The 15,296-nt window shown below is 55.0% G+C and overlaps 1 protein-coding gene across 4 annotated transcripts in view; it reads left to right on the top strand.

Moving 5' to 3' along the window:
• The first annotated feature begins 2,346 nt into the window (after nt 1–2,346).
• NFAM1 (NFAT activating protein with ITAM motif 1) overlaps nt 2,347–15,296 on the top strand; it is a 49,609-nt gene continuing 36,659 nt past the window's right edge. For all 4 annotated transcript variants that reach the window (XM_065522055.2, XM_065522056.2, XM_074003628.1 and 1 more), the window contains exon 1: nt 2,347–2,508. In XM_065522055.2, coding sequence (XP_065378127.1) covers nt 2,385–2,508 — 124 coding nt within the window. In that variant the 5' untranslated portion in view covers nt 2,347–2,384. The remainder of the gene's footprint in view (nt 2,509–15,296) is intronic.

Here is a 15,296-nt window from a genome sequence, read left to right on the forward strand (position 1 = left end):
TTGGGGCCTTTACTATTTATTCACAGCTCTGGCTGAGGGCACAGAAGAGGAAGCACATGAGAGGTGCTAGAAAGTTTTGGTAGAAATGAGGCTCCTGGATGCACTGCAGTTTTATTTCTATCCCCCTGGCTCCTGAGGAGGATCAGGGCCAGACATGAGGCCCTGACAGCACAGCCAGGGCTGCTGGGCTCCTTGCCAAGGCCTATCCCTGCCTCTCACCAGGAGGCTGCACGGCTGCAGAGTGTCTCAGAAACTTGGCAATGAGCTGGGACCCTCAGCCACTTCTTGTCCAGTCATGTCTGCGCTCCGCCGCCCAGGGCCTGCCTGGGGAGTGTGCAGGCCTCCTCTCACCCTGCCTCCCAGAGCCCTACCCCTGCCCCAAGGCTTCCTGTGCACCAGCGTGATGTTCGGCACCTGCCTTCACATCGAGCCTGGAGGAAGGCCTCGCCCTGCCTTACGCTCACCCATCCATCCATTCATGTACCCCCTGGGCCAGGCTCAAGGAGGAGAGGGGAGGAAGACAGATAGCCAACTCAGGCAGGCAAGCGTGGAAAGCAGGTGTGCAGCAGGCTAGACCAAGACTCAGAGGTGGCAGAACTCCCGGGAGTCCGGGGTGCAGAGCTGGAGTGTGGGGGGCACCGTGACGGGCTGAGGGGCTTGTCTAAGAGGCAGGGGCAGTGAGCTGGCACAGGGGCAGGAGCAGAGGCAGCACTGGTATTGGAAGAGCAGGCTCCCTTGTTCCAAGGCAGTTTGGCATTCAGCTGCCTCCCAGTGCCAAGTCGTAACGAGACTTGTGGAGGCACAGACCGATGCTTTTCCAGTGCTCCCTGTGTGCCCTGAGGCATTGACATGAGGTCTATCACCATGGCATCGAGGTGCTTAGACAACCTGCTACCCCCAGGAGCAGGGAATAGCGTGAAGCAGCCAATCTGCATCTCACTATGACATATGTGAGCATGTATCACTGTGATGGATCAATAGTCAATACCACTGGGGTCCCCGCCTGCCCCCTGTGCGGTAGGAAACGTCTCCTGTTCATATGTCTTCCTGCCCCAGTGGGCGGCCCCTGCTCTTGCCGGCCTCGCAGTGATCATGGCATTGGTGGAAACGTCTTTCGGCTTTCATTGTTCATGTTTGGAGCAGCCCAGGGAAAAGTGTGTGTGCAAAGAACTGAAATGGACCTCATGATGCCGTCACCAGGGGCTGCGGCCGGACACACCTGAGCAAGCAGCAGGGGAGTGGGAGGCTCGGACATCACAACACGGGCAGTTCAAATGCCCACCCCATGGGCCTGCCCTGATCCTGGGCAAGTTGTTTTGCCTCCTGGGGCTGAGGTCTTCTCTTTTGTACAATTGGGATCATCATATTTATCTGGTGAGTGAAGGGACACCTGCAGAGAAGGGAGGTAAGCGCTCAGCACACGCTGAAACTCAGCCACCTTCCCACCTGCGTCCTCCACGTACCAGGTGCCTCCAGCTCCACCAGCCATCACCACACCCCAGCCCCTTTCCTCTGCCACTCCAGACATGCGGGCAGACGTGTGGGTGCCAAGGGTGAGAGGCTCCCGGTCTGCTGGGGAAGGGGGTCCCGGCAGCAAACAATTCCTGTCCCCAGCTGATGCTGCTAGAAGTGAGAGCAGGGGCTGTGACTTGCAGCCAATGGGGAAACAGTTCGAGGGTGTCACAGGTGGGAGGCTGAGTGAGCTAAGCTTTAGGGAAGCCACAGGGAGGAGCTGACGCTAGAGATGGACCAGGGAGGAGGCGTCCCCTGGGCCTCTGCAGGGGACCCACAGAGGCTCTCGCTGGGTGAATGATGGGCAGCCTGCCTTTCACCCGCCCTGGGTGTTTGGCCCTCTCTAGGGCTGGGAACATGAGGCTCCTGCCCTTCACCCCAGCCTCCCTACCGCCCCCCACCCAAAAACCTACTCTTTGGTAAACACATTATTAAGGGATTCTCGGAATAGTTTAGAGAAGTTTGTGTGAACATGCTTGTGGTCGTTTTAAAAGTGTTTCAGAAGTGAGAGGCTAAACCAAGGCCTGAAGTTCCTCGTGGAAATCCTGTGACCCCTCTGCATGGTTACCAGTGTCTGCTGGATGGGGTCCCCACTGGAAAGGGGCCGAGATGGGGTGAAGCCCACCAGGAGTTGGACTGGGGAGGCTTAGGTCCCCATCTCCAGCTCTTCTTCTGGCCGTGTGGCCTGGACCAGTCTCAGTGCTAGGTTCTTCATCTGGCGGCCACCCGGCCGGGCTGTTCCAGCCTTGCTTCTGAGCGGAAGGTCAGGGGCTGCCAGGGAGGAGCTTCGTGGGGAAAGCAAAGGGGAAGCTGTCAGCGCCCGCTGTCCCTCCTGTGAACTAAAGAGCTGCCACGGACAAGGAGGCCCCCAGATGGAGAGCCAGCCTCCGAGGTGGCGGGCCCTGCCGGACCCCCCACGCCCTCCTGGGCCCCCTGCAGCCCCCCGGCTCCTCCTTGGCCTGCTGCTGCTGCTTCCCGGGACCCTACGACTGGCAGGTAGTGTCTGTCCTCCTCCTTCTCTCTACTCTCTCGCTCCAGAACATCAGAGCGGCTTTCATCCCGCCCGGCGCAGCTAATTCCCAGGGACCTGTCTCTGGGGATTTGCTGGTTGTCGTTTGAACGCTGCAGACTTCACAGGGGAAGCCTTCTGGGACCGAGAAGATGTTTAGCTAATACCTTGCCAAGGTGGCTTTTGAAGGGGAGAGGGACAGCGCTCTCCCCCTCGCTGCTGTGACAGCTTCCCCCCAGCAGTCTGGCCTCCTGGCCCTTAAACAAGGAGGGTGGGCACTGTATGGCTGGGGTTGGGGGCAGGGCAGTGGGGAGGGACAGCTCCCCACCTGAGGAACCTCATGTGGCTGCTGCGGTGGAGCCTGTGTTGAACCTGGCAAGTGGCGGGGCTACTCTCTGGGTTGTTGCTGGCATTGGCCAGGGAGAGGGGGATACCAGGGCCAACCACAGGGCGCTGTGCCCAGAGGCACAAAACTGTCAGTCACCAGAAAGGGTCGCACCTCCCAGTTCCTGAAATACAACCAGAGGCCAAGTGTTTTAGGATGCGAGTGTGTCTTTCCAGGCCAGCGGCGCTCCTTTCCTGGTCCCAGGCTCTCTCGAAAGCTGGGTGGCCAGGATCCGAGCCAGGCTGTGGGGTAGGTGGCCTCAGGGCCAGTTCATTAGGCCAGGGAAGGCCCAGGAGGGTCCCGTTCCAGGGCTGCCAGCACCAGGGCTCAGTGTTCTGCCAGATTCTCTCTGCTCCTCCTTGACCGGGCAGCAGCCAGCCCTCCCTCTGGCCAAAGGGTGGCCTCCACTGTGGAGACAGGGTGCCTTCCTTTCTATTCTCTTAGAGCTTATGAGGCTTCCAGGAGCTTCCCCCACCCTGTCCTGCTGCACCCCCCCTCAGTACCGCGAATTAGGCTTTATAGAGCCCTTAGCAGGGCACACTGGCCACCCTCACAGCACCCCTTGGGGTCCCTATTGTCCTTACCTGCACCATTTTAAGGACAGGGAAAAGGAGGCCCAGGGAAGCCAGTTCATTTGCTCAAGGCCTAGCCGGTAAGTAGAGGCCAGCCCCGAGCTGGGCCCCTCGGCCAGTGGGCTCAGAGGCTCCTCTTACTTGCAAAGAATGTTCTTCACCGAAACTTACCCTGGGGAGGCAAAGGCTGACCTGTGTGTACCTCCCCAGGCTGGAGCCCAGAGCCCTAGGATACCATCTCCTTTAATCCTATGCATGCCTCCCCCAACACCCCAGACAGTTGGTGCAAACACAGCCAGACCCCGGAAACGCAGCCCGTTAGTGTCAGTGTGTCTCAACTCACAGTCATTTTTAACTTAATTTCCCCCCCGATTCCCATCCTTTCCCTTTGTGTGGGTCCTCCTCCCCAAAAGACACCCAGCCCACCCTGGTAACCAAGCAGTAAAAGAGGCTTTGCGGGGTGTTACTGAGGAAAAGCTCTTTTGTAACAACCTCAACTACAAACAAAAACAGATTCCCAGCGCTATCCCCTCCCATCCGGTGTTGCAACAAACATTACATAAAAGAGAAACTGCTCTTTCACAAGAGGTGAAAACACCCTTATGGTGTCCTAGAGTCCCTTGGAGCAGCAGACAGACCCCCACCCACGCTTTTTTTTTCTGAGGCAGAGTTTCACTCTTGTCACCCAGGCTGGAATGCAGTGGCGCCATCTTGGTTCACTGCAACCTCCCCCTCCTGGGTTCAAGCAATTCTGCTGCCTCAGCCTCCCAAGTAGCTGGGATTACAGGCACCCACCACCATGCCCAGCTAATTTTTGTGTTTTTAGTAGAGACAGGGTTTTGCCATGTTGGCCAGGCTGGTCTTGAACTCCTGACCTCAGGTGATCCATCTGCCTCAGCCTCCCAAATTGCTGGGATTATAGGTGTGAGCCACTGTGCCCGCCCTGTTTTTATTTTTTTGAGACAGGATCTCGCTCTGTCCCCCAGGCTGGAGTGCAGTGGCACAATCTCAGCTCATTACAATCTCTGCCTCCCTCACTCAGATGATCCTCCCACCTCAGCCTCCCGAGTAACTGGAACCACAGGCATGTGCCACCACACCCAGCTATTTTTTAAATTGTTTTTAGAGATAGAGACTCACAGTGTTGCCCAGGCTGGTCTCAAATTCCTGACCTTAGGTGATCCACCTACTTTGGCCTCCCAAAGTGCCGGGATTACAGGCGTCAGCCACTGCGCCTGATCCCCAACCCACTCTTTGTCCTACCCCGTGCATCTCCCTTCATCTGTCTGTCACTCCACGTCACACCCCTGCTTTCTGGTCTCAGAGCTTTGAGGGTTTGCTGGAAGGAATCTTGCGTCTCCCACATCTTCCAAACCTCCCGTGACCACAACCATCAGCCTTAACCATCAGCCTGGTGCAACCAGCTCTGCCACTTGTCAGTACCAACCCAGCTTGCATCCCTCAGCTGCATCCACAGGGGTGTCTGAAGGCCAGCGTCCCTGATTCTGCACCGTATCCCTGAACTTGTGATAGGGTGCTGGCTTAGGAGTACAGCCCAGGGGCATTTATCTTCAGTTTGAATGTTTTTTTTTTTTTTTGAGATGGAGTCTCGCTCTGTTGCCCAAGCTGGAGTGCTGTGGCACCATCTCGGCTCACTGCAACCTCCACTTCCCCAGGTTCAAGCGATTCTCCTGCCTCAGCCTCCCCAGTAGCTGGGATTGCAGGCACCCACCACCATGCCTGGCTAATTTCTGTATTCTTAGTAGAGTCAGGTTTTCACCGCATTGGCCAGGCTGGTCTTGAACTCCTGACCTCAGGTGATCCACCCACCTTGGCCTCCCAAAGTGCTGGGATTACAGGCGTGAGCCCCCATGCCTGGCCCAGTTTGAATTTGAGCTCTGCTACTTGCCCAGGCATCCTGGGCAGATTACTTCTATCGCTGTGCCTCAACTGTCTCCTCTGTTAAACGGATGTGATAACACTGCCCACCTCATAGCACATCCTGAGGACTGAGTGCCCAGCATGATGTCATTAGTGCTCAGTGAGAGTCAGCCGCCTGCCAGCCTTGCCAGAGCCATGGAAACTTGAGGTGCAGTTGCTGAGCCCACGGCCTCCAGCTCATCCTGGGTGCCCACTCCTGCTCCCAGCCATCCTCCTCCTCCCACTTGAGCCAGGACTTGTGCCTGCCCTCTGGCTTCTTGACCCCTCTGCAAAGCCTGCTTTTCTCAAAGGCAGCCACTGGTGGTCTCCCCAAGAGGGGAATTGTTGGGGGCTTGGCTTTTCCAGGAGCAGCTGCAACTCAGGTTCCATGGGCCTCAGTCCTCCCCAAGGACTTTGGGGCTGGACAGACCTGAGTTTCAGGCCTGCTGCCTTCTGGTGACGGCTGTGTGACCTCGGGCAATTACTTAAGCTCTCTGCACCTTAGTGTCTTCTGCAAATGTCAGTCCCCTCTCTCTTTGTGGCCTTTCCAGAACTCTGGGCTGTATTTATTTCTCAAATATCCATTGAGAAGGACCGATTCTAGGCACCAGAGGGACCCAGAGGTGAACAAGCCATAGGCCCCACTCTCAGCCTGGTGGGACCATGAGCCTCGGCGGGAGTTACCAGAAAGGTTTGTTCTGGATCCAGGTGGCGGGTGCCTGTAATCCCAGCTACTCAGGAGGCTGAGGCAGGAGAATTGCTTGAACCCGGGAGGCAGAGGTTGCGTTGAGCTGAGATCGTGCCACTGAGCTCCAACCTGGGTGACAGAGCAGGACTCTGTCTCAAAAAAGTAATAATAATAAAATAAAAGATGTTCAGGAGCGCCTGCCTGCTCCAGGCTGAGGCCTCCTGCCTCCCTTCCCGCCGCTCCGGACCTCTGTCAGGAGTAGCTTCTGTTTTTCATCTTTGTCTAATCCCAATAAAGGGCTTTCGAGGCACAGGCAGAGGCGGGCGGGGAGAGGCAGGGGAGTGCTGGAAAGGCTGCCCGGGGAGTGGGGACAGAGCGGGAGGTGGCTGAGGGAATGAGGGCTGAGAGCCTAAAAGGCAGGGCCAGGAGCGCCGGGAGAGGCTCAGCTTGACCACAGGGAAGTCTGACACAGCAGTGGGATGCAGACTGTGGTTGGGTGGATCACAAATGCCCCTCAGGTAGGGGTCCGGGCACACTCCCGGCGGGTCCTGTCTCACTGCTGTCTCCTCTGTCATCGTGAACTATCACACAGAAAAATGCAGTGTTGCGTGGTAAGCACTAGAAAACAAAGTCCTGTGTGACTCCCACCAGGTCAAGAAGGTCAAGAATGGGAACATCCCAGTGCCTCAGAGCCCCTTCTACTCTCCTCGTCCCACCAAAGGTACCGCCATCCCAGCTTGTCGGGGGATCACTTCCTGGCATGTCTTTGTAGTTTTATCATTACTACACATCCCTAAACCATATGGACTAGCTTCGCCTGTTTGTGAACTTTGTATAGTTGAAGGATACTGTGTGTCTTCTCCTGCGACCCGTTTCTTTCATTGAGCATTATGTTTTTTAAGGTAGATCCAGTCCACATTATGGCTGAAGTTCGTTTTTGTTGCTATAGATAGAGCAAGAGTTGAAACCACGGCCGGTGGGCTAAACCCAGCCCACTGCCTCTTGTATGGCCTGTGAGTTATGAATGGTTTTTATATTTTTAAGTGGTTGAAAAAATCAAAAGGGACTGTGCAGACTCATGTGGCTTCTAATCCTCGACTCCCAGCACGGGGCCGGCACCCAGCGGATGCTCAGGAAATGGTGACAATCAAGGATGAATTAAGCTCTGAGCAGGGTGGAGACGCGATACCACAGGAGGGGCGCCTGGGGGAGGAGATGGAAGGGCTGGGTAGTCGTCCTCTGCCCTCCCTCTGCCCTCCCTGAGCCCTGGCTCCTCTCCAGCATTGGTAGGGTAATGAGACCCCGTGTATAGTGAATGGTAGAGAGGACACAGGCATCCTGGGGAAATGTGGACCTCGAGGCAGGATCTGACCCTCTGCTTGCTCCTTGTGGATCTAAGCAAAGCCGCACCCTAGTGGGGACATGGGCAACAGGACCCAGATGGGGCTGAAGCCAGAGAAAGGGACGGGGTGAGCCTGGTGAGAGGGAGGGGAGGGATATGAACATGAAATTGGCAGGTGGGGCGCCTGGGCTCCCAGTGAGGTCTGAGCAGCCTGGATTTGAGTCCTGGGAGCCTTTGGCCAAGTCTCCGGAGCATGCTGAACCTCCACGAGCCCCACTGCCCGGGTGCTCAGCATCCTCCCAGACACAACAGGAAGGCACATCCAGCACCATGATGGCCTCAGGGCCTGGCACCTGGGACCCCTCAGGGAGGGTCTTTGAGGCTTTGGCCCTGGGGACAGGGCTCGAGGGCACAGCGAGAGAGGGGACTCAGTGCTCACCTTTGGTCATGGGTCGTGGGTGTCCTGCCCACTAGGCTCCTCTGGGCCCAGCCACCAGCCCTGCCTACTCCTCTGCACTCCGAGACTCAGGTCCTCACAGGCCAAGGGGTCACCATGGCCTCCCCAGTTCTCCCGCAGGCAGGGGTGATTCACTGTCCCTGGACACACTCAGGCCAGAGCCCTGATGGCGCCTTTGCCAAAACAGAGCTCCTGGAGGGCCAGGCCTCACCCAAGCTGGTTCTCTGAGGCCGCGTCCAGCACACTAGGCCAGGCACAGAGGAGCGGCTGCAGAGTCTTGGCTGGGACTTGGACGTGCTTGGCTGCTGATGGTCTATTTGATGAGTGGTTGCACCTGGGGGCTTCATTCTAGGGCTTGGGGACTGTGCAGGGTGCCCAGAAGAGACAGAATGCTGACCCTGGCTGTTTCTGCTCCCCACGCACCCCACTGCAGGTGCTGAGGTGGAGGAAGGGCAGGGCCTGGGCCAGATCTGTGCTTGCTGCTAGTGGGCCAGGGGCCAGGGGTCCACAGAGCATAACTGCAAACAGCCCCGCTGCCATCAGCAGGCCTCTAACCCTGGTGCATTCAGATAAGACCCTCCTCGGCCCTGGGCCACCCCTTCTTCCTGGGCGCCCACTCCTTATGGCCATTCCCACCTTTGAGGCTGGCTGGAGGCAGAGGACTCCCTGTCCCCTGAAGAAGCCAGCCACAGCCACTCCCCTGAACCTTTGCTTCTACACTGCTCCCTGTGCCTGGGGGGTATCCTCTCATTTGCCCACCTGGTGACGTCCAAACTGTCTGTCAAGGTCAAACTCATAGTCTCTTCTGTAGTACCCCCTCCGGCCCCTTCCCCGCCCCGAACAAACCCAGTCCCCTTCCCTCTCCCCCAAGGTGTTCACCTGTGGTCCCGGGCACACAGGCACTCAGAGGCATGTAGGGCATGACTGAGCTCGCCTGAGGCACGTGAGGCTGTGGGCAGAGCCAAGGAACAAGCATCCAACTTTAAGAGGCAGGCTGTGTGAGAAAAGCCAGGGACAGTGCAGAGAGAGGATGCAGGCTCAGGAAGCCTGAGGGTGGAGGGGAAGAGGAGGGAAGGTCAAAGAGAGAGGGTCTGCAGGGTCATGGTCAAGGCCAGAAGCCTCAGGACCCTCCAGCATCTTTGCTAACCTCCTTGGTGGCAGCAGAGCCAGCCAGCTGAAAGCATCCCATAGCGGGCAGGAGGAGGCAGACAGGGAGGGAAGGAGGGAGCTGGCAGGTGGAGGAAGTGGAAGGGGAGGGAGGGGAGGACGGAGGCCTGGAGAGGTTGTGTGCCCGGAGGGTGAGGGATCTTATGGGAGGTAGAGATTTAAGAGAAATCAGGATAAAAGTGAGCTAGCCAAGTTGACGGGGGGAAGGAGTCAGTGTGCTGACAGCCAGAAGCATACATATTTTAAAAGGAGGCGGAGGGCGAGAGTGCAACAGATCCCACAGAAGGAATCACTAATACGAGGCAGGGTTTCAAAGACTGAGGGAGACTGGAATTCTAGTATTTCTCTTGTCCTTGTTCTAAAATACAAATATGGGCGGGCACGGTGGCTCACACCTATAATCCCAGCACTTTGGGAGGCCGAGGTGGGTGGATCACCTGAGGTCAGGAGTTCGAGACCAGCCTGGCCAAAATGGTGAAACCCCTTCTTTACCAAGAATACAAAAAATTAGCCAGGCATGATGGCATGCACCTGTAATCCCAGCTGCCGGGGAGGCTGAGGCAGGAGAATTGTTTGAACCTGGGAGGTGGAGTTTGCTGTGAGCCGGGATTGCACCACTGTACTCCAGCCGGGGCGACAGAGCAAGACTCCATCTCAGAAAATAAATAAATAAGAAAGAAAGAAAGAAACATGATCATGGCACTTCCCAATTTAAAAGCCCTCAGAGGCTCCACTAGCTTTCCAGGGCAGTGTTCAAGCTGCTCCCTACCTCTGAGGCATCACCTTGTACCCTCCTCCCAGACACAAATCCTTCCTTCCAACTCCACCAAGGCACAGTGCCCATTTCAAGAATTTGAGAAGCTTCACCGGAGAACTTTCTTGCACTTAAAACCTCTCTCCACACCCCTCCCCCAATGTCTGCCTCCTGCTCTTCTCTGCTTTCCAAGTTCAGCTTTGTAAAGGGATGGGAAGAAAGATGGCAAGATTTTCACAGCTGTGAGGTCAGGTGGCAGAACCGTTCAGCTGAACAAGTTCAGCTTTCTTCTTGAGATTTTGCTGTCATTTCTAGAATTTCTTTTTTTGTTGTTTGTATTTTTTTTGTTTTTGTTTTTGTTTGTTTGTTTTTTGAGACGGAGTCTCGCTCTGTCTCTTAGGCTGGAGTGCAGTGGCACAGTCTTGGCTCACTGCAAGCTCTGCCTCCCGGGTTCACACCATTCTCCTGCCTCAGCCTCCCGAGCAGTTGGGACTACAGGCACACGCCTACTACAACCACGCCTGGCTAATTTTTTGTATTTTTAGTAGAGATGGGGTTTCACCATGTTAGCCAGGATGGTCTCGATCTCCTGACCTCGTGATCCACCCGCCTCGACCTCCCAAAGTGCTGGGATTATAGGCATGAGCCACTGCGCCTGTTCGTACGTTTGTTTGTTTGTTTGTTTGTTTGTTTTTGTTGAGACAGAGTCTCGCTTTGTCGCCCAGACTGGAGTGCAGTGGCCGGATCTCAGCTCACTGCAAGCTCTGCCTCCCGGGTTCACGCCATTCTCCTGCCTCAGCCTCCCGAGTAGCTGGGACTACAGACGCCCGCCACCTCGCCCGGCTAGGTTTTTGTATTTTTTAGTAGAGACGGGGTTTCACCGTGTTAGCCGGGATGGTCTCGATCTCCTGACCTTGTGATCCGCCCGTCTCGGCCTCCCAAAGTGCTGGGATTACAGGCTTGAGCCACCGCGCCCGGCGTTTGTTTGTTTTTAAGAGATGGGGTTCTAGCCAGTTCGGTGGCTCATACCTCTAATCCCAGCACTTTGAGAGGCCAAGGCAGATAGATCACTGCCTCAGAGATCAGGGGTTTGAGACCAGCCTGGCCAACATGGTGAAGTCCTGAGGTCAGGAGTTTGAGACCAGCCTGGCCAACATGGTGAAACCCTGCCTCTACTAAAAATACAAAAACTAGCTGGGTGTGGTGGCACACGCCTATAATCCCAGCAACTCAGGAGGCTGAGGCAGGAGAATCACTTGAACCTGGGAGTCAGAGATTGCAGTGAGCTGAGATCATGCCACTGCATTCCAGCCTGGGCAAAAAGGCGAGACTCCATCTCAAAAAAAAAAAAAAAAAAAAAAAAAAAAAGAAAGAAAAGAGGGATGGATTTCACACTGTCACCCAGGCTGGACCAAGGTGGTGTGCAGTCATGGCTCACTGCAGCCCCAAACTCCTAGGCTCAAGTGATCCTCCCACCTCAACTTCCAGAGTAACTGGAACTGCAGGCGCTGGCACCTTGCCCAGCTAATTTTATTTATTTATTTATTTCAGAAACGGGGTCTTGCTATGTCACCCCGGCTGGCCTTGAATTCCTGAGCTCAAGTAATCCTCCCACCTTGGCCTCCCAAAGTGCTGGGCATTTCTAGAATTTCTACAGTGAACATGGTTTCACTTTGTTACTGGGAGGTGGCAGGGGTACCTAAAGAATTCTGATTTAAAAAACAAATAATGACGCACACTCCAAGAGTTGCCTTCCCAGGAATGCTTTGCCCCTCCCAGGCTGAGCTGGGGCTCCCTCTCTGGACTCCCGCAGCCCAGGGTCTTTCCTTTCTCCCACCTCTTTCTGTCTCCATCTGTCAGCTCCTTCCTGGTGGCAGGGCCTGGCCCTCCTTGTTGAGACTTTGGGTGAACACACAGTCCCTGCTGAAGGAGGCACTCTGGGGGATCTGTTCCCCTCACTTCATTTCCTTTTTTTTTTTTTTTTTTTTTGAGGGAGTCTTGTTCTATCGTCTAGCCTGGAGTGCAGTGGCGCGATCTTGGCTCACTGCAATCTCTGCCTCGTGGGTTCAAGTGATTCTCATGCCTCAGTCTCCCAAGTAGCTAGGATTACAGGCACCCACCAATACGCCTAGCTAATTTTTGTATTTTTAGTAGAGACGGGGTTTCACCATCTTGGCCACACTGGTCTCGAACTCCTGATCTCGTGATCCACCCACCTCAGCCTTCCAAAGTGCTAGGATTACAGGTGTGAGCCACCGCAGCTGGCCTGTTCCCCTCACTTCGTATTGCCCACTCCAATTCAGAGACAAGAAGCAGATCCCAACCTCACCCTTTTGGCCCTATTGCCACCTTCCACACCATCCTGATGCCCCTTTGAGGGTAAAGAGGTGGCTGTAAAAAGAGAGGCTGAGTCCCCTGATGACCGAGACCGCGCTCAAATGAGCTCCAAAGTTGGAGCGACTTGACCTTCTTTTTTTGTTTGTTTTTGTTTTGAGACAGAGTCTTGCTCTGTCACCCAGGCTGCAGTGCAGTGGCACGGTCTCAGCTCACCCTCCACCTCCTGAGTTCGAGCGATTCTCCTGCCCAGCCTCCCAAGTAGCTGGGGCTACAGGCGCCCGCCACCACGCCCGGCTGATTTTTGTATTTTTAGTAGAGACGGGGTTTCGCCATGTTGGCCAGGCTGGTCTCGAACTACTGACCTCAGATGATCCGCCCGCCTCAGCTTCCCAAAGTGCTGGGATTACAGGCTTGAGCACCTGCGCCTGGCCTTGACTTTCAAAACGGGCAAAAAGGAGGCAACTGCTATAAAGACACTAATTGACCCTTGTGAGGCTTATTCCCGATTCAAACCTTGGACGTTCTGCACTTGGTTTGTGTCCCCAAGCGGCCACCATACACCCTGGTTCAGGGGTCTAGAGGCATGAAAATGAGCCGTGGACGGGCTGTGGAAATGGCCACGTCTTGATGCCTCTTTGTAATTTGGAGGTGTTGAAAGATGTGACAGTCTGTCCGATGGCGCCATTCCAAAGGCAACGGTGCTAAAAGCTCCGAAATAGTCTCTGTTCAAAGGTTGCCTTCCAAGGCCTGCGAAATGCCCCTCCCTCACCAGCCCCTTGGCCACACGCCTTTGCATTTGATGCCTGTGTCCTGCCCGCCCGCTCATCTGTGGCATCCTGGGATTCGTGCTCAGGCACATGGCTGGGGCTCTGTGATAAAACCAACAGCCCCGATCGCAGCCTTTCAGATGGGCCTTTAAAAAGGCACAGCTCTGAGAGATGCTAGAATTAAATTGGAGGGCAAACCCCATGCCTAAAATAAAGACCGTGGGAACTGCTTTCTTCTGTAGCTGGGGAATCAAAGTGTTTTCCTTTAAAATCGACCTAACTCGGGATGGATACCTTTGATCAGCGTTGTCTGGGCCCTCACGCCCTTGGCTGACAACGCGTGCTTGATGCCATAGAAGGGATTGAGTTCCGTGCAGCGGGGAGCCGGGACCAAAGCCCTGGCCCATGACTTGGTGGTGAGAGGAGCCTCAGCAGCTGGAGCAGAGTGTGAGGGATGGGGGAGATTATGGGTGGCAGATTCTGGGGGTGAGAGGAAGCCATGGAAGCATTTTCTTCTTTTCATTTCTTTTTCTTTCTTTTTCTTTTTCCTTTTTTTTTTTTTTTTTTTTGAGACACAGTTTCACTCTTGTTGCCCAGGCTGGAGTGCAATGGTACGATCTCAGCTCACCGCAACCTCCGCCTCCCAGGTTCACACGATTCTCCTGCCTCAGCCTTCCAAGTAGCTGGGATTACAGGTGCCCACCACCACGCCTGGCTAATTTTTGTATTTTTAGTAGAGACGGGGTTTCGCCATGTTGGCCAGGCTGGTCTCGAACTCCTGACCTTAGGAGATCCACCCGCCTCACCCTCCCAAAGTGCTGGGATTACAGGCGTGAGCCACTGCACCTGGCCCATGGGAGCATTTTCAATAAGAGCATACCATGTTTTCCACAGTGCATTCCTTTCCCAAAACGTCCACCCCTGCTGCGGAACAGGGATGCCATCTGGCCCTTTGCAGCACTGGCCTTGTCACAGGGCCAGCCTGTAGAGGGCTTGTGGGTCACTTCTGTTTTGGGAGCCACAGGCTCTGCTTGAGCTGAGGTGACAATAACAGTCCCCCAGTGCTGCAGGGCCATTTCTGACTACCATTGTCCCCAGGCCCCTACATGTTTTTTTTTTTTTTTTTGAGACGGAGTCATGCTCTGTCGCCCAGGCTGGAGTGCAGTGGCCGGATCTCAGCTCACTGCAAGCTCCGCCTCCCGGGTTCACGCCATTCTCCTGCCTCAGCCTCCCAAGTAGCTGGGACTACAGGCGCCCGCCACTTCGCCCGGCTAGTTTTTTGTATTTTTTTAGTAGAGACGGGGTTTCACCATGTTAGCCAGGATGGTCTCGATCTCCTGACCTCGTGATCCGCCCGTCTCGGCCTCCCAAAGTGCTGGGATTACAGGCTTGAGCCACCGCACCCGGCCCAGGCCCCTACATGTTGCTGGCCCTGTCTACCTATTAGATGACCCAAATTTAAGGAAACAGCCTCTGAATTTTTGACTCACTTTAAAGAAGCATATTTCTTTCCTTTGAGAATGTTTTCTCTTGCTTCCTTTAAAGGGTTTGTTTGTTTGTGACGGAGTCTCGCTCTGTCACACAGGCTGGAGTGCAGTGGCTCGATCTCAGCTCACTGCAACCTCTGTCTTCCGGGTTCAAGCGATTCTCTTGCCTCAGCCTCCTGAGTACCTGGGATCACAGGCGCCTGCCACCACACCTGGCTAATTTTTGTATTTTTAGTAGAGACAGTGCCTTGGCCTTTCAAAGTGCTGGGATTATAGGCGTGACCCACTGCACCTGGCCTGTTTGCTTTTTGAGACAGGGTCTCTCTCTGTCACTCAGGCTGGAGTGCAGTGGCATGATCATAACTCATTGCAGCTTCGAACTCCCAGGCTCAAGTGATCCTCCTGCCTCAGCCTCCTGAGTAGCTAGGACTACAGGCATGCCATCATGCCTGGCTAATTTGTTTATTTATTTAGTAGAGATGGGGTCTTGCTATATTTCCCAGGCTGGTCTTAGTCCTGAGCTCAAGAGATCACCCAAGGTCAGGAGTTCGAGACTAGCCTGGCCAACATGGTGAAACCCCACCTCTACTAAAATTACAAAATTAGCCAGGCGAGGTGGCGCATGCCTGTAATCCTGGCTACACAATCCTAGATTGTGCCATTGCACTCCAGCCTGGGCAACAAGAGCAAAATTCCACCTCAAAAAAAAAAAAAGACTGGGGTTACAGACTCAAAGGGACCCAGTTTAAAATCACATGTCTACCACCACTATTTGGGCAAACCTCTTCCTTTTTCTGAGCCTCAGTTTTGTCATCTGCAAAAGGCGACACCAAACCCAGGAGACATTGGCTCTTCTGATCACGTGGCTTCACAGTGATGCCTGAGAGTCTGTGCTAGGC

The sequence above is a fragment of the Macaca fascicularis genome, chromosome 10 (assembly GCF_037993035.2).
Source record: "Macaca fascicularis isolate 582-1 chromosome 10, T2T-MFA8v1.1".
In the NCBI taxonomy this organism is placed as follows: domain Eukaryota; kingdom Metazoa; phylum Chordata; class Mammalia; order Primates; family Cercopithecidae; genus Macaca; species Macaca fascicularis.